Source organism: Heloderma suspectum, chromosome 3 (genome assembly GCF_057233095.1).
Source record: "Heloderma suspectum isolate Gila_16-S chromosome 3, 16-S_ref, whole genome shotgun sequence".
Classification (NCBI taxonomy): Eukaryota; Metazoa; Chordata; class Lepidosauria; order Squamata; family Helodermatidae; genus Heloderma; species Heloderma suspectum.
Genome location: NC_139460.1, coordinates 108,990,688 through 109,013,906, shown reverse-complemented (window position 1 = coordinate 109,013,906; position 23,219 = coordinate 108,990,688). Strand labels below are relative to the sequence as shown.

Sequence of the window (23,219 nt, the reverse complement as noted above, 5' to 3'; positions counted from 1 at the left end):
GAAAAGGTCTTCTCCTGGCATCTAAATGATCGTAGAGATGGCGGCAGGCAAACCTCTCAGGGGATGGAATCCCACAACTGGCGTACCAACCCAAAGAAGGCCTGTCCCCTGGTAGCCTCCCACCTTATCTCCGCTTGCAGCAGGGCATCTTTAGAAGGCCATCCTCAGTGGATCTTAACAGGGACGTGTCTTTATTGTGACCACTTGCCTTAATTTGAAACTAGCAGTTGGCAAGAAACCACACAATGGCTCCATGGAACAGGTCAGACTCGACTTGTCTGCGTCCCTTTCTCATCTGTGATTCAAGTCCTGTGCTTTAGCCACAGTCGTGTAACCCTGTGTCCCATTGCACTTCCTTGCCGGTGGGTGTGTATTGGATTGCAGCCTAAGCCACAGTGGCATTCCTAGTTAAAGCAGGACTGGGGAACCTGTGGCCCTCCAGATGCTGTTGGACTGCACCTCCCATCATCGCTGACCATTGGCCATGCTAGCTGGGCCTGATGGGAGCTGGAGCCCAAGGACGTCTGGCGGGCGCCAGCTTCCCAGCCTTGCCTTATATGCGTTTTAAAACACACACACACGACTCTCTTGTTTTCTCTCCTGGCCTGTCTTGGAAGTTATGTTTTGCTCCGGCTGCCAAACTTTTAAATCCTCCCAGCGCACCCCCGCTCCCTCTTTCTTCTCATGTTTTCATCCCTTCGCCCTTTGAAGATGGATCGGCGGGGAGCCGCGGCGGGGGGCTGCACTGACCCCGTGCGGTCGCACGGGGGAACGCCTCGCCCTTTCCCTGCCTGCACCGCCTCTGCCGCGCGAGGGGTGCCTCTCCCTGCCGGCCGGCCGGCCGGCCTGCTTCCCCCTCCCCCTCACACGCGATTTAGGCGAGCTCCTTTCTCCGGGTTTTCAAGCCGTCCGCTGGAAGCCCAGCTCGCCCTCTCGCGCTGGAAGCTGGGGCTGAGTCGGAGGCGCGCCGGCAGAAGCAGCCGAGCGGGAGGAGGCGGGGAAAGGGGCTGGGTGGGAGGAAGCGGCTGATACGCCCGCGACGGAGGTGGCCGGGGCGCGGCGCGGCGCGGCGCGGCGCGGCCCCTTCCCAAGTGCGGAGGAGACCATGGGGCGGCCTCGCCATCCGCGGCCGGCCGTCAGCCAGTGAAGGGGCGCGACGGCGGCGGCGGCGGCCGAAGGCGCGGCAGGTCCAGCCCAGCCTGCGGAGAGCGCGAGCCTCGCTGCGCGGACCGCTGCCTGCCGTGGCGGGGGTGGCTCGGAAGGAGCAGCGGTGTCTGCAGCCCCCCCCCCCGCGCGCGCCGCAGGCTTCCCAGCCCCGAGACCCGTCTCCGAGGCCGCCCTGCCATGCCTTTCGCCAAGCGGACCGTGGAGCCCCAGCGGCTGTGCAGGCAGCAGCAGGTCGCCTCGGTGCTGGACGAGCGCTCGGGCTGCGAGCCGCCCCCGCAGCCCGGGACCCAGCGGGAGCTGCCCGGGGAGGCTGCGGCGGCCGAGCCGGAGGACGAGGCTGCCGCCGGGCTGGCCGCGGCGCTCCCGGCCGACGGGAAAGAGGCGGCGGCGCTGCCGATGCTGGACCTGTGCTCGGTCAGCAACGTGGCTCTCTCGCGGATCCTCCGGCAGCTCTCCGACGTCGCCCGGCATGCCTGCGCCCTCTTCCAGGAGATCGAGGGCGAGATCCAGCGCACCCACCGCCGGGTCCGGGCGCTGCACGGCAGGATCGGCGGCGTCCAAGGGGTCGTACACGGCCTGGATCCCAAGCAGGAGGCAGTGCGTAAGTGGAGTCCGTCCATGCCGGGCGCCCCCCCCCCTTCCCCTTGATGCGACCTCAGCGCCGCGCACCTTCACCTCGCGCTGGAAGGGCGCCGGACGGACGGATGGATGGATGGGGGGTGGCGAAAGGAGAATCTCTGGGTGGCGCTGGGGGGGGAGTGGGATCGGGGGTCTGCTTTGGTAGACGGCAGTGCCGGTCGCCAAAGAAGGGGGAAGAAAAAAAGTGCTTTTGTTTTGTTTTCACAATTGTGCAGCTTGGGCACCGTTTGGAGGTGTGGCCCTGAATAAATGAACGCTGTCGGGTAGAGTAAGAATCCCTCCATCCCTTTCCACCCCCATCGCCGCCCAGTAATGACACCTAGCTGTTCGGGAAGGATGAAGCTCGGGCGGAAACAACTTTTGCCCCTCTTGCGGGGATGCAGAGAAGGGGAGAATCCGCCGATGTGGGGGGTAAACGGGGCGGGAGGTTGCGGACTGAATACAAAGTTGGTGTGTGGGTGTGTGTTTTGGGGAGGCTTTCATCAGAACGTGCTATTTATGTATGTCAAAAGGGCTTTCGCGGTTGTTTTGGTTTCAGGAGAGATTGACTGGTAAGACGCGGTGGGTGGTATATGGAGATGAGCCACGGATCGCCTCTAAAGCCGCTTCCCCCCTCCCCCCCCACAGCCCTCCTTGGATCCCACATCCTGAGGCTGTAGTGTACATGCGGAAGAACCGTTTTCCAGGATATGCCTTTGCCTAGAATGATTATGCTGAGAAACCGAAAGCTTTTCTGTAGGTGGCAAAGCATGGAAGGGCGGATAAAGCAGAGAGAGAGAGACGCTTACTCCGATGGGGGGGGCGGGGGGAATCGCTCGCCAATGTCGTTTTGTTGGTGCAAAGGGAGGGGAAAGAAGAGGAGAGCCTGGTCAGTGCTGCAGGATATTTTAAAAAAAGAGGGGCGGGGGGGGCAGGAGCACGCCTTCTCCAGGCTGGGACTTCTTCTCGCTGAGCTGCCTGACCCACTTTTCCCGCTGATGGGGGGGGGGGGCAGCCTGCTCCGCGCAAGCTGGCTCCTGCGAGGGCGGAGGCATGGGTCTCCCGGTGCGCCGTCTCCGCTGCCCTGGACGGACAAGGTGACCATCCTGCAGCCTTGCAAGGAAGAGCTGCTCTCCGAGCAGGTCTCCTGCGTGAGCCTGCCTGGGCGGCGCTGGGGAAGCGTCTGGTGGGGGAGACGGGGGTGGGAGGGGAGCGGGAGCCGAAGGGAAGCTTCGAGGGGCTCCTCAGGCAACTCTGTCGCTCTCTCCGGTCCCGCCGCGAGTGGCCCCTCATCGCGCCTTTCCACCTCCCGGTGACCCCCCCCCCCCGCGGCCAGCGCTCCAGGGTCTTGGCCGAGGCGCTCCTGTTCCAGGCGGGGCCTGGGCTCCGAGGGGCGATGCGTCTCTCGCTGCTCCGGGGTAGACTGCGCCCCCCCCCGCTGCGCCCTCGCCCCAGGCGACAGGCGCAAAGACGAACGCCGGGCTGCCCGCCGCGCAGGGTGGCCCGCACGGTGGCCGCCTGCTGCCTTCGAGCCCGCATTTGCACAGCCGCACGCTCGTGTGCTTTTGCAAATCTCTGCAAAGCGAGCCCCGGGCGTGTTTGTGGGCGACACGCGCCGATCCTTCCCTTCCCTGCCTGCAAAGGAGCCTGGCTGGAGAACGCTGCTCTGGGCTCGGCGGCAGCCGCGGATGCCATAATTCTGAGCCGGGGGGGCGGAACTCCACCGAGACGGGAGAGACTGGGGCCTCGAGGCCCAGCGGGGCTGCTTTTCTCCCCGGCAGGCTCGGACTCTCCACTCTGTACCCAGAGGTAGTTTGTGGCCCTGAGGTGAAAACAGTGGAGGCTGGTGGCTCCGATTTCAGAGGGGTGGTAAATCCATTCTGGGTTCCAGTCAGCCAGAACTCTCAAGGAGCTGTCCAAGGTGCTGAGCCCAGGATAGGGTTTAGCACTTTGGATAGTTGTTTAGAGTTCTGGCTGGTTCTGACTGGAACCCAGAATGGATTGACAGCCCCATCGAAATTGGAGACACCAGCCTCCACTGGGTGAACAGGAAAGCCTACAGAGGCAGAAGACCTTTTAACTAAGATCTACCATCTGCAGCGGATCTGTCCCCAGCCTGGTGCCATCCAGAAGTTCTGGCTAGGTGGGGGAAGGCTGATCTGTGGGCTTCCCCAGGCCTGAGAAGATCGGCCGGCTCAGGTGGGGGAGGAGCTCAAGTCCTTTGGGTGCTGATCAGCAAAGCACCTTGGGTAGCTCCTTTAGAGTTCTGACTGGTTCTGACCAAAACCCAGAGTGGATTCACTGCCACACTGACATCAGAGCCACCAGTCTCCTCCACTGACACTGGCTCTCAAAGAATAGTGCTACTAGCCAAAATGGTAGGTTTCCCAACTCCTTAACTAGGAGGGGAGCTCTGTTTCAATGGCAATGGAAGGGTCATGTATGGCAGCCTTCTCCCAATCTGGCGCCCTCCAGATGTGTTGGACTACAATTCCTGTCATCCCCAGCCACCACAGCCATTGTCTATGCTGGCTGGGGATGATGGGAGTTGTAGTCCTAAACATCCAAAGGACACCAGGTGGTGGTGGGGTGGGGGGGGAGGCTGCTATAAAGCCACTGCATTCAAATCTTTTTCTTCAAATGCACATGGCACTGTTTGTGTTGGGCCCTTGGAAGGAGAGGTGAAGCTAGCCGTGATTCATGTGTCATCAGCGCTGCAGCTGGGAGGGGTATGTTCCCCCTACTCTCCCTTTAAGTGCATCCATGTTTCATACCCTAGGCCCGCATATCTTTTCAAATCCCCATAAACACATGGGGTGTTTGGCTACGTTTCTCAAGACTGCTTCAGATCAAGCACATGTAGACACTTGTGTGTGTGTGTTTTTAAAGGGGGTGCTATTCATTAAGCCATTAGATTGTCTTGCTGTTGTATCACCTCTGTTGGTGCTGTGACACCCCTAATTGCAGCACAGTGAGGGTGGTTGTAAAGCTGAGCAGTGCTCTGTCTGGGCCTTTCCCCTCTCGCACTGAGCATATGGGTAGGTAGATTTAATTGGAAATAGTGAACTCCAACCAGGCAAAAGAGGAAGAACACTGAAGATGAATCGGCTCGTAGTAAAGGAAGGCTTGGACTTAACCTTCCTTCCTTTCCCCACCTGAGGCCTGTGCGTCATCCAGGGATGGAGGAGCAGGCTGTGCGGCCGCCTTCTCCAACTAGGGTGGCCGCTGATGCATCGCCACGAGAGAGGAGATGCATCATAAAAAAAGAGGACAGTGAGTTGCATAAAATGTGCATAGGTGCAAATTTAGAAATAACTTCGATTATTGAAATAGAGACCCAGTACATTTCACCAGAGTGGGGAAGACTGCGCGCCCTGCGCACCTGCTTAGTCCAGGTTGATGGGCAGACCCCTGCTCAACCTTCTCAAGATGCTTCTTTATCTTTAAACCGGACATGGACTGGTTGAAATAGAGGACTGTCCTTTGTAAAGGAGGACACATGGCCACCCTACCCCCAAGCGGTTGGCCTCCAGATGTTTTGGACTACAAATCCCAGCATTCCTGACTATTGGCTATCCTGGCTGGCCCAAAACATCTGGAGGGCATCAGCTTGGTGGAGACTGGGAATCACAGTTGACTGTGATTCCCAGCATCCTCCATTTCTTGACCTCAAGGTAGTTAGGGGCTGTGTGTTGTGATTGGCCAGGTTCTCCTTGCCCTGTTAAAATAGCTACACTGCGGCTGAACCAGGTTGACACTAATGCTTATTTGACTTGCATGTGGGCTTTATCTATAGCCAAGGTAATGCATTGGCTATTGAGCATTTCTTTAAAAAACAAAACACTGGTTTTCCCTTATACTGAATGCACAGATAGAAAGATTTAGGGCGCAATCCTGCACGTGTTTAGACAGAAAAAAGCCCTACAACTCCCAGTAATGCTGACTGGGGATTGCTGAGAGTTGTAGGACTTTTTTCTGTCTAAACATGCATAGGATTGCACCTTTAATTAGAAATAACTATTTGTCCAGGCCAAAGAGAAAGTGCTGAAGGTGACTCTAACTGTGGTTAGATTGTCACAGGAGCCAGTAAAGAACAGGGTTGACCTATTTTATCTATCATTTGAAGTATGCTGCCTTCCCCTTTAGTGGTTCCATCCAGTCTCTACTAAACCTAGTGGCTGATACAAAAGGAAAGTGAGGGAAACCAGTCCTATGCTCCCTTTTACAGCGCACCGCTGCGTCTTGTCTCCAGATTGCTGTGGCTTCACTATTATGCTAAGTCAGCAAGAGAGCCTGTCCACGGTCAGAGGAGAGCTCATGCTGCTGCAGTGCAACTATCTGTGACTTTGGGAAATGTGTCTTTATCCTGGACTCCCTCCTAGACAGGAAAAACTTTGGGGCTAAGTTGGCATGTGTATTATTTATTTATATTTATCATATTCCCGGGGCAGTGTACAAAAAGAACATGAAACAATTAAACTGTCAAAAACAGCTCTTAGATTACTACAATTCTATTATTAAACTAGCAGCTGCATTGTACACTAATTGTAGTTTCTGAACAGTCTTCAAAGACAGATCCACATATAGCACATTGCAGTAGTCTAACGTGGAGGTCATCAGAGCATGGATACCTGAGGCCAGGATATTTCTGTGAAGAATGTGCATTGGATAGATCTGTTTAGACAGTGCAACATGTGTTGAAGCAGTAGTAAAGTTGCTTCATCTTGAGTCTAGCTGCCTTACATTGATCTATACATGCAGAAGAATGACGCCATACAGTTTATTTTTCACAGACTATAATACATCAGACAGCAGATGAGGGGAAAACTAAAAACCTCTCTTTGCACAGAAAACTAGCATGCCAGGGAGAAGGCCAGGCTAGAACTATATTTTCCCTGACACACTTGATTTCTGTGCCCATGAATGATTCATTGGTCTGGTTTGCACATAACTAGAAGCCCCTGTGGGTGAATTTTCCCACAGGGCTTCTGGCGGCCACCATTTTGAATATTCAGGACTGGGTGAGGGCATGCTATAGCTTCTCCTTACATGCTAACCCAGCGAGGATGGGTTGTTGGGGTGGATGACAAGGCACCCACCATGCTAAAACAGACTATGGGTTCTGGGTGGCTTGTCAACCACCCCAACAACCCACCTACACTGAGGACGCACATAATGAGAAGCTGAGGTGGTGGGGGCTTGGATTGCCAACCTGGTGCCCATGGGTGCCACAACCCACATGTGGTGATCGTGCAAACCATCTTTATTTATTTTGTTGGGGAAACATTCAAACAATGTTCACCTTCCAGAGACTGAACATTGCAGTCAAGCAACAGCTGCATCAAGTGATTCTGCTGCCTGTGTAGATCGGCAGTTATCTTTTCACTCACTCTCTATGCTTTGCAATACTGCACTAAGCATGGCTTGAAATGATAGTGACTTGCATGGAGACTGGGGGCAGTATCCAGCTGTGTCATTCTGTTAGCGCAAGTGACGTTTCTCAAGCATAGTTGTACAAACAGTTGCACAACCTGTTTATACAAGCGTAGTTGTGCAAACAGTTGCACAACCTGTTGTGCAACCAGTTTCACACTATGCTTGCGCAAACCATTGTAGAATTGGTTGCACGTACAATCAGTTGCACATTACACTTGTGCAACCAGTTTATTTATTTATTACATTTTTATACTGCCCAATAGCCAAAGCTCTCTGGGCGGTTCACAACAATTATGCAGTTGTGCAACTGGATGTGCAAGCAGTTGTGTAATGGGTAGCGCAAGTGTAATGCGCGACAGAAAGTTTTGGTGGAGCTCTGCTAGCGCTATTTGAATTTGCAGAATGACACTGTTGAATGCTGCCTGATATCATCATGATCCAGTCACGTGGTGAAGATTAAAGAATACAACGACAAAGGCTGAAGCAAAGACATTATCCTGCAAGTCTAGCCAATTCAGGTGCTAGTAAAACTTGGAGCACTGGGTTATAAACATCCATGGCTCTCTGAAGTTTGTAGCCTCCTTTCAGTGGAATCGTGTCCACCTGGCCTAGGTTATTTCTGAATCAGATGGAAGAAACCCTGTGGCGGTCACTGAGGGCACCGTGTCTATATGCATATCTGTCTATCTTGTATTTTGTGCTTTGAACCAGGTTGGCTGAAGTCAGGGGACTGAAGGAGGGGATATTTCCTGAAATTGTTCCTGGGGTTTATGGGATGAGACTGGTGTAATCAGTAAAAGATTGAAGAGCATGGGTGAAATCCAGTTTTGTTCATCCACTGATGGAATGTCATCTGCCAGTGGAACAGATTCCAGTCCCCTTTGCAGCTCCTCGCACTAACCCCAGAATGAGCGGGAAAGTTCTGTTGTACAAGTGGAAGTCCAATTGTGGGACATTGGGATGTAGCCCCATATCTTTATCTTCAAGTGAGTTGAAATTCTATATAACCCAGCCTGGGCAGAGTTTGTATCATGTGTATTCTGTAAATAACTGATCACCTTGTGAGTTACAGAGTTGCCAAGTGGAAAACTCAGATCCTGTAGAATGTTCTCCCACAGCGGGCCATTTCTTACTGCCATTTTGCTATAGAGTTCCAGATTCCTCCTGACTGCAAATTTATTTTGGCTCACCCCTGTGTCAAGTTAGCCTGGGGCTGGTTTCATGCCTGTGAAAGTAACTTAAGGATTACTCAAATATCCAAGTGAAGAACATAAGGGAAGCCACAATAGAGGACTTTCATGGTTGGCTTTAATTAATTTTTAAAACTGACAAGATAAAGCTTCTTATAGTAACAGTGTTATTACTTATCCTGCAATTTTCTTTTCAACCTTTGTCTTTCCTATAGCAGACAAGACCTCATTGGAGAAAAACATGACAGGTTTTGCTTGTTTGTTTATTTTTCCATTGTAACTTGAACTTTTCTCTTGTACTGCTCCAATTTCCCTCCTTTTATACTGGAATTTGGAAAATCAGCTGGACTTTTCTGAGCTAGAGGATTAAATCTGAAAGACATAGAGAAAGGGTAAGGATCAGGACCAGAAGAAAAATTATTTCATTCCAGCCCCAAGCACACTCAGGAAGGTTTGCCAGGCTTTCTGCCCAATCACATGTTATTAATATAATTCTTTTAAAATGAAAGTTTTTGTTTTGCATATATTGAAGTCTACTTGCTAAGAAAACATTCCTGTTTAACACCGGTGAGTGGGCAGTAGGTTTTTGAAGACCCGGTTAGATGTTGTTGTGACTTCTGAGGAAACTTGGTTTCTTGTTGTTTAGGAAAAGTTCATTATTGGCACTTTTCCTCTCTGGTGCGTGTGCATATTTACATCGCAGCTGTACTCTTGGTCTGCATATAGTGATTAGTCTAATAGTTGAACTTTGGCTGTTGTTAGAGACTGCTGGACTAAATGGGACTCTTAATCTAATTCAGCATATGTAGTTTTATTTTCTTAATATTGGATACAATTCTTGTTGCACTCTTGGGTTCAACCCTAGAGTATTTTAGCACAAAATGATTCTCAAAATGTGTTAAAATTACACTTGGATGTTTCTAAGATCTTTCCTGGACCTTTAATTGGAATATATAGAATATATTCTTTATTAGAATAGAATATAAGCACAGAATATAGGCATAAACTCATTGGAGCAGTACAAATGGTGGGGGAAAAAAATCTATCTTCCCTACTGGTACTTTTGGGATACTTCCAGGCAAGGTTTTTATCCTACAATCACCCTGCCTCATTTACAGCATTTTACAGGGGGTCCAGATGATGTCATCGTCAGTTTATAACCCTACTGTGTTTTCCCACCATTTCATCCACCATTTTTATTATCAGAAAAAAAAATCTTTTAAGGAGGAAATGATGGAATAACTGCACAATATTTTTTGATTGGGAGTGCTTATCTTGCATCTGGAAGCACCCTTGATCTCAGGTCCATGATGATGATGATGGTGATGATGACATATGACATAATACAAATGGAATATTGGGCAAATAAACCTGTTGTAAGTCATCATTATAGTAACGTGTGGCTGTGAGAGCTGGACTATGAGGAAGGCTGAGCGCCGAAGAATCGATGCTTTCCAACTGTGGTGCTGGAGAAGACTCTTACGAGTCCCCTGGACTGCAAGGAGGTCAAATCAGTCCATCCTAAAGGAAATCAACCCTGAGTGCTCATTGGAAGGACAGATAATGAAGCTGAAGCTCCAATATTTTGGCCACCTAATGCGAAGAGAAAACTCACTGAAAAAGACCCTGATGCTGGGAAAGACTGAAGGCCAAAGGAGAAGGGGACGGCAGAGGATGAGATGGCTAGATAGCATCACTGATGCAATGAATATGGACTTGAGCACGCTCCGGGAGAGAGCGCAGGACAGGAAGGCCTGGCGTGCTGTGGTCCACGGGGTCACGAAGAGTCGGACACGACTGAACGACTGAACAACAACAACAACAACAACAAAGTCATCATTATGACCGGGTTCACATGATCTCAGTTGTGTGCCGTTGTAGGGTTCTGGGTGACTTTCCCCCCCTCTGTGACTGTGAGAACTGGGCCTATGAGTATAGTCATCAGTATTTTATAACATGATCGTAAGAAATAAAACACAAGTATTGCTGTCTTTTGGGAATATATAAATTATTCCCGTGTTCAGGATATTACGTTGCATCAACAGATAAAAGCACCCTTCATTGTAATTCTACAATTAACATACTATACTGTACATATTACATTTTTAACAAAACACATTTAATCCCTGTTAGAAAGATGAGAGAAAAAGATGGTAGCTTCTTCAAATATTTTAGCGGGCACATGCGATTGTCTGTAATGCATACCCACTAAAAAGTAATGTGTAAAAAGGCCCGAAGGTACTAGCTAAAATACGTCACTGCTATCTGTTTTTTATTGTAGCAGAGCCTCATATTTATTGTGTGGGGATTTTAGAACCTACAATATTTGCTTGGTTTCACTCCATTTTTGCTGCTGGTGCTGGATTAAGAAATTAATCTGTTTGAATCTTCTCTTGTGTCAGTATCTTATCCATGGAAGGGCTAGTTCATATGTTCTGATCACTTTTACCGTGTGTCCCAATGGCTGTTCCAGGGATGCAAGACTTGATAGAATACCTGATGACCTAGATCAGCATTCCTGAACCTGATGCACTACAGAAGTTTTGGACTAGAACTTCCACCATACTTGGCCACTGGTGCCCTAGAAATAGTCACAGCTTTCCATCTGTGATTTTCATAAGCACAGTGGCTTTATTGCAGAGATTGTAAAACTTACCACTGGGAAGCTGTAACTGTTTCTTGGGATATATTGAGTGACATGTGATGTCCTCCACACGGTTGTGGGCATTCGTGTGAAGGAAGATGATTTGGGCTATATTTGTGTGGTCTCCACATTTGACTGTATGGTCTCCACCTAGTAGTGTTCTGTCAGCCTGGGACTGTCAGCCTCTCAACACGAATGAGAAAATGGGCAGAATGTGATGCAACACATAAACATTTGACTTGATCCCATGAGTATGGAACAATTTTGTTGGAATCCTTTTCCAGGATGACTCTCTGAGTGGGATCTTGGATTCTGGTTGGATTCTCTTCATGACTGTATGTACAAAGTCACATTTTTAAGGTGTGTACAGGAAATATTACACTGGAATTGGATCAGAGTTTAAATTCTTTATGGCTGTTAGAAATATAATTCCTAAGTAATTACGACTATTCTAAAAAGTGAGTAAGACTAATATATATGTACATGTATATAATAGTTTTCATACTAATACTTGTTATTTCTATATGTCCTGGCATGATTCATTTGCAAGATTATTCTTGTATAGAGATAAATAATCTCTGTGTAGGACAATATAATGTACATTGCCATGTGATATATGCTGCGGCTTCCATACTATTCAAGGAGAATGGACACTGGGATGATTTTCACACACAATTTGTGTGAAATGAGGATACCCCCCTGCACCCCCCTTCCTACACAGAGATGATCTTTACATAGGGAAAAATATAATGTGTAAAGTAGCCCTTGGAATATACAGGATGCCTGTTTCTAAGTATAAAAAGGGTTAGGGTATTTTAGAAAATGTTTTTATTGTAGAATTTTATTGTTTTAAACTGTTTTTATTGTATGTTGTACATCGCCCAGAGTGGCTGGGTGACCAGCCAGATGGGCGATTAATAAATTTAATAATAAAAAATAAATAAAAATAAATAAAAAACTTTAGCTTCACTTTTCTGGAGAAATTGGAGTATTTCCAAAAACTATTGTTTAGTTTGACCTGGGGCTGTAGGAATGGACTATTTAGGAGAAATTGAGAATATGAAATATAACTGTGCCATACAAATTCTGCTCTCGCTCAAGTGAATCAGATTTTGTTGACATTTCTTGCGTAGAGTTGTCTGTCTCGTGATTTTTGCTCCAAGGACCAGATTATGTCTGGCCTTAACATAGGTATGCAAACAGGGGGGTGGGGGTGGGGTGGAATGGACATAACAAATCACTTTGGATCTGGACAAGAATGGAATGATGGAAGGAGTGGGGAAAGCATGTTAAGAAAAATTGAGTTTTCCAGATAAAAAGCTGGATCTAAAGAACTCTGTTGACTCACAAAAGGGGTTTTGCTAGCCTGCTTAATTTTGGGGCTTCCTCCCCTCAAACTCCAGCCTTCATTGCTGCATGGCAAATCATTCTCAAAAGCCGTTTGCTATGCTGCTTGTGGGAGGCTGCAATTGGAGAAACATAAGTCTCGTTCTCACAAAACTTGTGACATGGTTCTTTAGATCCTGGCTGACTGGTGATATTTCAAACACATTCCTTACTGCTCTGGAGGCTGTAATGAGTCTGACTGCCAGGATCTCTTGCTCTACCCCGTTATTTATGGCCTGACCCCAAACCTGTCCAGTCATTATCTCTGACTACTGTCTAATAAAAAAGGATTACCACGTTATGGTTGCACATTGATCTTTAATGTTTTATTGTTTAAAGAAGAGGCAATGCAAACAACTAACTACCCTTTTTGTTGTTGTAAAATACTTTAGTTAATACTTGCATGGTTTTCTGAATCAACAAGCCCAAGTTCTTTCCTAAAAGCCATGTTTTATGTCATCTGATCAGAATTTGATATAAAGCTCTCCACTGGAACTGTTTCAGCTATTAAACTGAGAAGATGAACTCTCTCAGTGTGTATGGGTTATGTGGAGGCAGTGCATGATGTGATCTTTGATCCCTCTGATGTAATTAGCATGAAGTGAGATTAGCAGTCTTTCTAATTATGTAATGATTTGGAATTTATATACAAATACTGACAAGCTCAAGGAGATGAGTTAAAATGTTAGAAAAATGCAAAACAAAACAAAAAGCCCTTGGGCTTTAGAATATACTAGAATATAAAAAAGGGCAACATACAGAGCATCTCTACACCAGCCTAAAATCCAGCATTTAAAATGGGGCTTTCTGCTTCGGTTTTAGATGCAGGATCACTACAGGCTCCCTTTACACGTGCTTCTTCCCCCGCTTTCCCCCTCCTTTCCCCCCCTTGTCTGAGTCTTCCATATGTTTCATTGTACAGCCACTAGATGGCGCTGTGGTCTAGCTTCTCTTATGGCGACTTTTCCTTTTTCATGAGGGAACTCAAGCAGAACACTGTAATTTCATAGCTCATTATCTTCGATCTTTTAAAAAATGGGATTAAGGTAATTTAGTGTAGGAGATGCCCTGGAGGTTGATGATGTCATGTAAAGAACCTGCAAACCTCCATGAGTAACCAATCTCAATAGTAGGATAAAAGCTCCATGTGAAGAAGCCCACAATGTATGTTTTCTTTGAAGTTAGAAAGATAAATACATACACACATTATTAAAACATCAGCCTTTATACTGTTGAAAATACCGTTATAATTATAGTTATTATTCCTTATGTACTGTTTGTGTATTTATTATATTCCTATACTGCCCGATTGCTAAAGCTCCCTCAGCAGTTCACAACAATTTAAACTCTAAAATACAACCTGATAAAACTTAATTGAAAACCTTTAAAAGTTTAAAACAGAATAAAACCAGAGTAAAAGCCATGTCTTCAGAGTAGATTATTGGAGAAAAAGCCAGTGTAAGTGGACATCAGAGGCAATCAGTATCTTATAAAGGATTTTTTTAAAATACAGATTTAGATTTGTACTTCAGTTCTGACTTAGACTTCTATGCAAACCGAGTCAGGTCGTGGGGAGAGTTTCGGTTGCAATACTGCCGCCTACCACTCTGTGCCACACGAGGCTCAAATGAAAACTAAAGCATAGTAAAATCAATAAACTCCAATTAAATACAAACAACCTTAAAGGCAGCAGCAAGACATAATTTGCAAAGTGGATAATAAATATCAAAGGCAACAAATACCAAGGATATCATAGAATCATAGAATCAGAATAGTAGGGTTGGAAGGGGCCTACAAGGCCATGGAGTCCAACCCCCTGCTTAATGCAGGAAACCAAGTCAGAGCATCCCCGACAGATGGCTGTCCAGCCTCGTCTTGAATGCCTCCAGTGTGGGAGAGCCCACCACCTCCCTAGGTAATTGGTTCCATTGTCGTATTGCTCTAATAGTCAGGAAGTTTTTCCTGATGTTCAGCCGGAATCTGGCTTCCTGTAACTTGAGCCCATTATTCCATGTCTTGCGTCTGGGATGATCGAGAAGAGATCCTGGCCTTCCGCTCTGTGACAACCTTTCAAGTACTTGAAGAGCGCTATCATATCTCCCCTCAGTCTGCTCTTCTCAAGGCTAAACATGCCCAGTTCTTTCAGTCTCTTCTCATAGGACTTTCTTTCCAGTCCCCTGATCATCTTCGTTGCCCTCCTCTGAACCCTCTCCAGTTTGTCTGCATCCTTCTTAGAGTGTGGTGCCCAGAACTGCACACAGTACTCCAGATGAGGCCTAATCAATGCTGAGTAGAGGGGAACTAATACTTCCTGGGATTTGGAAGCTATGCTTCTATGAATGCAGCCCAAAATAGCATTGGCCTTTTTTGCAGCCACATCACAGTGTTGGCTCAACAATTCCAAGATTGTTGGACAATCTTGGAATTGTCCAAGACAACAATTCCAAGATCCTTCTTGCTTGTAGTATTGTTGAGCCAAGTATCCCCAAGAGAGAGAGAGAGAGAGAGATATCTGAGAACAACTAAAACACAACAATAGAACAAAGCTGGTGGCAGTAAAACATACATTGTTAAAAGGCCTGTGAGAATAAAGATGTCTTTGCAAAGTCTACAGAGTAGGTGCTAGGCAGACCTTTCTAGGAAGGACATTCCACAACTGTGTTTTATAGGGTGTCAGACAAACCCTGGATAGGGCAACAAACTATGGGTTAGCATTATGTGCGAACCAGGTCTATATGTATTGTACAAGGATTAGTCCATGTGTAGGCCGGCTTCAATACAAATTCCCACCATTTTGCTGCACATCCCACTAGTAAGAGATAATTTGCCCAGTAAAGGTAGGGACTTGATCTTATGCCTGTTACTCAGAAGTAAGTCCCATTAGATTTATTCCCAAATAAGTCTAGATTGGATTTGTAGCCTAGAAGGAAACCACAGTGAATTTTTTGAACCATGCTGAGCTAATTCCTACTTCATTTAATTGGACATTTCATAGAAATGCAGTTAAGAACATAAGAGCAGCCCTGTGGATCAGCCCAGAGGCCTGTCTAATCCAGCATTCTGTCCCCACAGTGGCCAGCTAGCTGCCTGTGGGAAGCGCAGATGTTGGACATGAGCGCGAGAGCACCGTCTGCTTGTGCTTCCCCTGCAACTGGTATTCAGAGCATTCTGCCTCTGATACTAGAGGTAATAGCCATTGTGACTAGTGGCGATTGGTAGCCTTACCCCCCATGAAATCAGGGGAACAGGGCCACACCAGTGGCCTTTGGGATGTGACACAGGAATGGAGCTCCCTCTTCGCTTTCACTCACTTCCCTGCCCCCAACTTCGAAGCCCCTTTCATAGTATGGCTGGTCTACTTCTGAAGACTGGTGTACCCATGCTTTTGTTACTCCTGTCCTAGATCAAGGGTTAATGCTACACTGTAGCATTGGTTCAAGGAGATAAGCTGTGCATAGAGTGGGACTGCCAGCCCCTGCCCATAGAAAAGATGTGGATTAACTCCAAACTGTGTTTTGGCCTGTATGCAGACTTGTATTATACATCTTTTTTAAAAAGCAGATTATTTCCTGTCTTCTAATGCTGTCACACTCCATTTGTTAGTAGTAGCAGCGGCATGTGACTGCAATAGGCTGAAGTCTGCTGATAATGAAAATGTGGGAGTCAGCAATAAAAATGAATTGCTGTATTAAAAATTAGGCTGAAGCCATGCAGGGAAATTTGCAACATAATATTAAAGTTTATCAGTTCCATGTGTTCCTCCGTGCAGTGTGATAAACAGAGGTTTGCTGCTGCTTCTCCTCCTCTTCCTCCTCCTCCTCCTCTTCTTTTTTCTTTTTGAAGTTGTTTGGGTGTCAGTTGTAAATATCCTAGCTGGTATGGGATAAAATAAATGAGGCTAAGTCAGTACAACTCAGCAGACGGCTTCTGTAGCTCTCGCCGTAAAAAGGGAAGACTGAGACAGTGGCCTTGGTGCCATAAAGGAAGTTCCTTCCATGCATTGGTGTCACCCCTTTGGAGAGGTGTGCTAATTTAACATAGAAAGCATGGAAATCAACTTTGTGCATTTGACGTCAGGTATGAGAGGCCAGAGGAAAAAACAGGTAGCGCAGACACCTCTTGCACTTAGACTTGTATGACTAAGGATGTTCTCAGCATTGATGACTCTTCAGTCATGGCGTTTGCCCTTTACAAACCAAATTGTAATCTGGGCACACTCCGGCAGAGCTGTCTGCTGTGCAAGAGCCATCGAAGTGAATGGGGGAACTTGCACAAGCATACATGTCCCATTCATTTCAGTGCAGTCTGGGTGGCAAAAGTTCCCACTGTCTAATTTCGCCATCTCCTTGTGATTTTGAGGAGCAATTTCAGTAACCTGAAATTACTTGCACCAGATTGGGGAAGGCTGGGTTAGTCTGACGGCTGTTCACATCCCCACCTCAAATCAACAATCCTGTTTCCTGCATGCTTTCTCCCCTTACCTCCTCCAACTTTGCCTACTCCATCTGTGCCAATGGCAGCTCTGTCCCAGGATGGAGTAGTACAGTTTACTGCGATTTCTAACTGCTTTCAGTTCTTCACCTGGAGGTGGTTAGTGGTTGAGTATTGTGAGTGTTTTCTCCTTGCCCTGTTTAAATGCTGGGTTTGAAACAGCAGTCACTAGTGCTTATTTGTCTTGCATGTGGGCTTTATTTAAAGCCAGTGTAGTCCATTAGCCAGTGGGCTAGGTTTGGATGTTGTAAATTCAGGCTCAACTTCCTGCTGTACCATACAGCTTACTGGCTGGCCTTGGGAAAATCCCTGATACTCGTCCTTATCTACCGTGCAGGCTTCCTTTGAGGACAAGATGGAGCCCTATATAGGCACTCTGAGCCCCTTGGGGAAAGAAAGGGATACACATGTGATACATAGGATTATTTGTGAGGCTCGAATTTTGAATGTTGGAGCCTGTTAATGGAGCTATGAATTCTTAAATGAGTAACTAAAATTAAGAATTGGTTCCTTTTCCTCCCTAGTGTCCATTACAGTATACAATCAAGGGTGGCCTAGATATGCAGAATTGTTTCTGATGTTCTGCAGTCTCTCCTGATGGATGTATATAAGCCAAGTCAAAATAGGGTTACGCTTATTATTTGACGTTTTATATCTTTGGACTGTACTACATTATAGTAAGTTAGAGCATCTATTTAGACTAGACACTGTCAAATACAACACCCAAAGTGTCTTTCAGTAAATACGTGATTCAAATAAAATATTTTGTCAAATGTCTGCAAACAGGAGGATAACAGATTGATTGTTTGAAATAAACTATTTGCATTTATTTATTTATTTATTTATTTTTATTTAACAATATTTATGAATTGCATACTCTAAAGAAATGTCTAAGCAGTGTACAAAAACAAGTCTTCCTACGGTGGACAAGATTGCCTTCCTGGCAATGCCTGTTGGAAAAGAGATGTTTTCCGTAGATGCCCCAAACCCAGAAGGGATGGCACCTGCCTAATTTGTAGTGGTAGTGAGTTCCAGAGAGTGGACGCAACTGTGATGGACTGGACCTTTGAAATCTTGGATACTAACAGCCAGAGCAATTCTCTCACAGTAGATGTAATATGCTGGTGATAAGCCATTCACATTTCCAACCTAGCTGAGGCATTCTGCACTAACTGTGGCATCCGGACCAACCTTAAGGGTAGTCCCATGTAAAGTGCATTGCGCTAATCCAATTTGCTCTTGAGAGCCAAGTAAAGATGTGTAGATAGTTAATTAGATTAAAAATGGGGTCATAATACTATTGGTCAAGGCATTTAGGGCAACCAACCTGTTGGGTAGCAACACATGCCAGGCACGTGAAGCACTCACCGCAGAATTCCCATGGCCACGGCCACTCAGCTTGAACCCAGACATTATAGGAGCTGCATGGCTGCCTCTGAAAGCAGTTGCCCCGGATCTCTTGCTCTTGTTCTGCTCACGGTAACCTCTAGTACTATAAAACGTGAGAGAGTTCTGCAACACCTGGTCCCTGCTTTTCTGGCTCATTTCCACCTGGCCTGGGTACCAAGGCTGTTGCACTCGCTGTTATTTTTCCTGCTGTTTAGATTATCTTTACTATTTCTCTGTTTGGTCTTAGTATGAATTATTACTGGATTGTTTAATCTTTGTGTATATTGATGTGAGAAGTCTTGATTAGCCTGTGTGCATAGCTATTTATATTTTGTTATGACTTGAAACTGTTAAAGGATTATCTGGAAGAGTTGTTGTTTTATTATGCAACTCTGCTGTTGCTGTGAAGCGCTTTGAGCATGGTTTTGCTGTGGGGGATCGGCATTCAAATAAGCTGATCATCACTATCAGGACTGCGTGGTGAATTTCCCCACTGATACTGCACTGAATTGTGATACCGCATCACACATTTTCTGTAGTACTGGTCATTACTGGTAGTGGTGCGGGTAGGGTGGCTGCATGTGAATTGCCCTTGCCAAGAGGACAGCAATTTGCATAAAATTTGCATATGCTGATTTATATGCATTGATGCAAATTTGGTGATAATTATTATAATTTAAACAGAAATACAGTACATCTCATCATATTGTGGAGGATTGTGACCAGGCAACTGGGTACCTTACCCAGGTCAGGTGCTGTTGATCGGCAACTTCAAGGTGCAGCTTTTCCTTTGATTTTTTAAAATCTTTATACTGAACTTGGACTGAACAGCCTTTCAAATGGAGGACACTCTCTGACAGCCCTTCAAGCAGAGGATTGTCCTCTGTAAAAGAGGTCACATGGCCACCCCAGATGTGGGGACAAAAGCAGAACTGACTGCTGGTTCACACAGCACAAGGTGGTTAATAAGCCACGGTGACTTGTTAACTACCCCGTGAGTGCCGGTTGCGTGCTGGCTGATTTCCCTGAATACCCATGCTGGGTCCAGCTTCTTGTGTCATCCAAATGCAGCGAGGCTGGCTTGTTGAGGTGGTTAGCAAACCACCCGGAACCCATGGCCTGTTGTAGGGTACAAACCCAGCAAGGGCAGCTTGTTCGGGTGGTTAGCAAACCACCCCAACCAGCCGCCCTTGCTGGGTTTGGACGACACAAGAAGCTGCAGCGGGGGCTTGAATTGGGACCTGGTTCCTGTGGGTGCTGCAGTCCACTGTGGCTTAAATAAGCCGTGGTGACTGTGTGAACCATCCATGGAACTCAGTTTATCCATGAATGATGGAGTCTTCCTTCCTTGTGCTGTTCAGGATTCCCCCCACTATGCATCTGAGTGGCATTGGGAATGGAGTGGGCGTACATGCTGTGTTGTCACTGAACTACATTTCCAGAGTTGGCTTGGTGGGGTGGGAGAAATAACTGAGGCTACAAACTTCAGTTTTGTTAAAATAGGTGGTGGCTTTCCCATCTACTAACTCAGCAACCATAAGAGTCTACACCAAATCTTTATTAAACTTTTCCCCACTTTTTAAAAAAAATTAAACGGATTCCCATGGCATCATCTCATCTCAACATGGCTGTAATTAATTCAGCACACGTGATGTTTACCACTGAGATCAGAGAAATGTTTCAGCTTTCTTTCCAGTCTTCCTAATGGAGAGTTTGGAAGACTTCTGTTCCACTGCTGTGAAAACAACTACATTGTTTTTGCCCTTGAAAGGCAGATCCAGATGTTGTCTAATAATAATAATAACTTGCTTGTGAAAGAAATGGAAACCATCCCATCCCTGTGTCCCAGTCATATGCTCAAACCTGTTAGGGCAATGTAGTAATTGGAAACACATGGATATTTTAAAAAATAAAGTTTCATCATTGCCACTTGAGAGGTGATGACCTATGGAGCATATTGAAACCCAAGCAGAGAGCCTTGTAAGAAGTGATTTGTACCATCTAGCCAGGGGGTGCACAACCTTTTCGGCCCTAAGGGCTGCATTGGGTGTCTGCTAGGCTGCCAGGGGTTACACAAGTGTGTGCACAGGCACACAGGCACGCATATACTTGTACACTCAATCACACTCTCTCACACACACATCCTCCACACACACATACACTCGTCTCCCCCTGCATAAAATATGGACATGATTCAACTTCTAACTCCCATTGATCTCAATGGGAAACCTAAGCACATGCTTAATCGATGGGACTTGAAAATGCTTACTTGGACTCTGCCGTGGTCAGCAATTTTCTGTGGAGGCAGATTTATTACAAGGGATGCCTACCTAGTGCCTGCTTTACTCTTTTTTGGACACTGGGTGAAAGCTGCCCTGTTTCTCTTGATGGTTTTGCATAGTAGTTATTCTCAGTGGTGATTGTGTTATAGTTGTTTTTGTGGACTGTTGCATGTGCTTTGATTTGGGTTTTTTTTCTGATTCTTTGCAGTATGGATTTGTTTTATCTATTGCTGTTGTGTTTTACTACTGTCACATTTCTGTTTGAATTTCTTTAGTTTCCCATGAGCTCCCTTGAATATCAAGGTGTGATAGAAAGGTGGTATGCAAATATTTTAAATACATTACAGAAATCATTGAAGGCCCACCATATTTCAATTTATGTTCAATTTCATCAAGAGAAATCTTTGAAAAAAGAAACAACATAAAAATCCTAAAATAACAGTAATAATGCAACATAAAGCTTTCTTTAAAAATCAGATGAGGACACTTCCAATGTGTACATAAAATCTTCAAATTATATAATGGGAGTATTTACTTTAAAGCCCTAAATACCTTGGGGCCAGGTTACCTGAAGGATTATGTCCTCCATATATACCTGCCAGGACTCTTAAGATTATTTTCAGAGGCCTTCCTCTTGGCCCCCATGCCAAATGTAGTGGGGCTGGGGACTACCAAGGAAAAGGCCTTTCCAGTGATGGCGCTCCAGTAGTGGAGTGCCTCCTCAGAAAGGCTCACCTGGCACCTATGTCATGGCCTTTTCAGCGCCAAATTTCTTATCCCAGGCATAACTGGGGATGCACAGTGTTGGAGTAGTGATGTTGGGATCTCTCTCTCTCTCACACACACACACACACACATACACACACATGCATGCACACACACACAAGGTGCAAGCTAAGCATTAATTTGTTCTAGTTTTTAAAGCAGGTAATAGGTGCAATAGCATGGGTCATTCAGGGTGCTGAGCTAATTAATAGCTCTGGACCTATCAGACAGCCTTGGGTGCAAACAGCGGTCACTAAAGGATGTGGCATGTTATCTAGCAGTCAGGTAGAATCAAATAAATTCCATGTTTAGCCTGGGTTTCTTGTGTATGAAAGACTAGCATGTTTACTATGTTCTGTAGTAGTGGTGGTTTCATTCCATTAGAAGCCTGGCCTGATTTGTTCTACTATTTTATAGTTTTGGCTGCTTAAAAGGGGAATAATCTGTTTATAATTCAGTATATTTGGCCAAACACTTCACTTTCCTGATTCTGTCAGCTTTATTCAGCTGCTTCTTCTAGCACAGAGAAGGGGTACAGTGCATTTCTGGGGAGCGCGTTGAGCTTTGTCTCACATGTAAGAGTTCTAAAAAAGCAATATTTACCTGTATGCTCCCATCCTAAACCTATGTTTGCTGAAGTAAGTCCTGTTGATTTCGATGGAGTTAACTTCCAAGTAAGCATGCGTAGGATTGCAGCCTTATTTTAATTTCCAGTTTATGCTTCAGTTATAAATTTGTATGTGAAAAGTACCTTTTCTTCAAGTAGCCAGAAGGGTCCAGCAATGGGATTGGGAGCATGTGCTGCTTGTCTGGGAAGGTGGGGGGAGGGTGCCCTCTCCAGCACCACATATGGCCTTGGACCATTTATGATGAATGAAAGGGTTGTTTTGAACTTGGTTAGCCACAATATTATCGACATATAGAAAGTGCAATGTCTCTTCTGAACACATTTTGAAGTACAATTTTGATTTACTGTGAATGCAGAGGAATCCGAGGAAAAATCCGTACTTATTCAATATATCCTTTCAAAAGCCATTTTTTTTCTAAAAGAAACTTGATCAGGGTATAAATTATCGCCCTCAGGTGGCTTGTACATTGTCATGAGATCACTGTCTCTTTACTTCTTGCATGCATTCCTGGCTTTCTTTCCTTCAAAATATTATAGTTTTAGGGCAAAAATGGTTCGGTTAAGATTATGTCTCTTGTTTCTGTCAGGGAATATCATCATGATCCAGACTGAGGCCGCAACCCAGAGATGAACTCTGTGTACCCCAGTGATGCATTAGTTATTGCCTGCCCCCCACAAGATGTTTTTAAAATGCAACGGAATTTTAAAATGAGTTCATAATGTATTCTTTTTTTCTATGGGGTTCAATTCAAAGGCTTCCAAAGTCTGCTGTTTACATGCAAGTCTATGGGCATACCTGAAGGAATTTGTTGGATAATGGTTTAAAGCTACAACCATATACATACTTACCTGGGAGTAAGCTCCATTGAACACAGTGGGACTTTCTTCTGAGTAAACACACAAAACATTGCACTGCACTGCAATTAATTTTGTTCCTTATTGAAAGCTGTAAACTTTTCAGTATGTCAGTATGATAAAGTAGAAATATATCTGAACAAAATATACCCAAGGCAACCATCTATGGGGCACTGCGACTTAATACATGCACATTTTCATACAGAAAAAGGCCTATTTAGTTGTTAGTGGGCATATGTTTGATATGTTTTATTGTTTGCTTTTTATTTAATTGTTATATTGACATTCCTCCAAAGAGCTTGGGGTGGCATACCTGGCCTTCCTTATGCCACATGGTATCTTTGCAACAACCCTGCGAGGTAGGTTAG

General features: G+C 45.9%; 1 protein-coding gene across 1 annotated transcript in view; it reads left to right on the top strand.

Moving 5' to 3' along the window:
• The first annotated feature begins 1,042 nt into the window (after window positions 1-1,042).
• Window positions 1,043-23,219, top strand: part of NHS (NHS actin remodeling regulator) — a 327,745-nt gene continuing 305,568 nt past the window's right edge. The window contains exon 1 of the mRNA XM_084844083.1: window positions 1,043-1,768. Within this exon, the coding sequence (XP_084700209.1) occupies window positions 1,345-1,768 (424 nt within the window). The 5' untranslated portion in view covers window positions 1,043-1,344. The remainder of the gene's footprint in view (window positions 1,769-23,219) is intronic.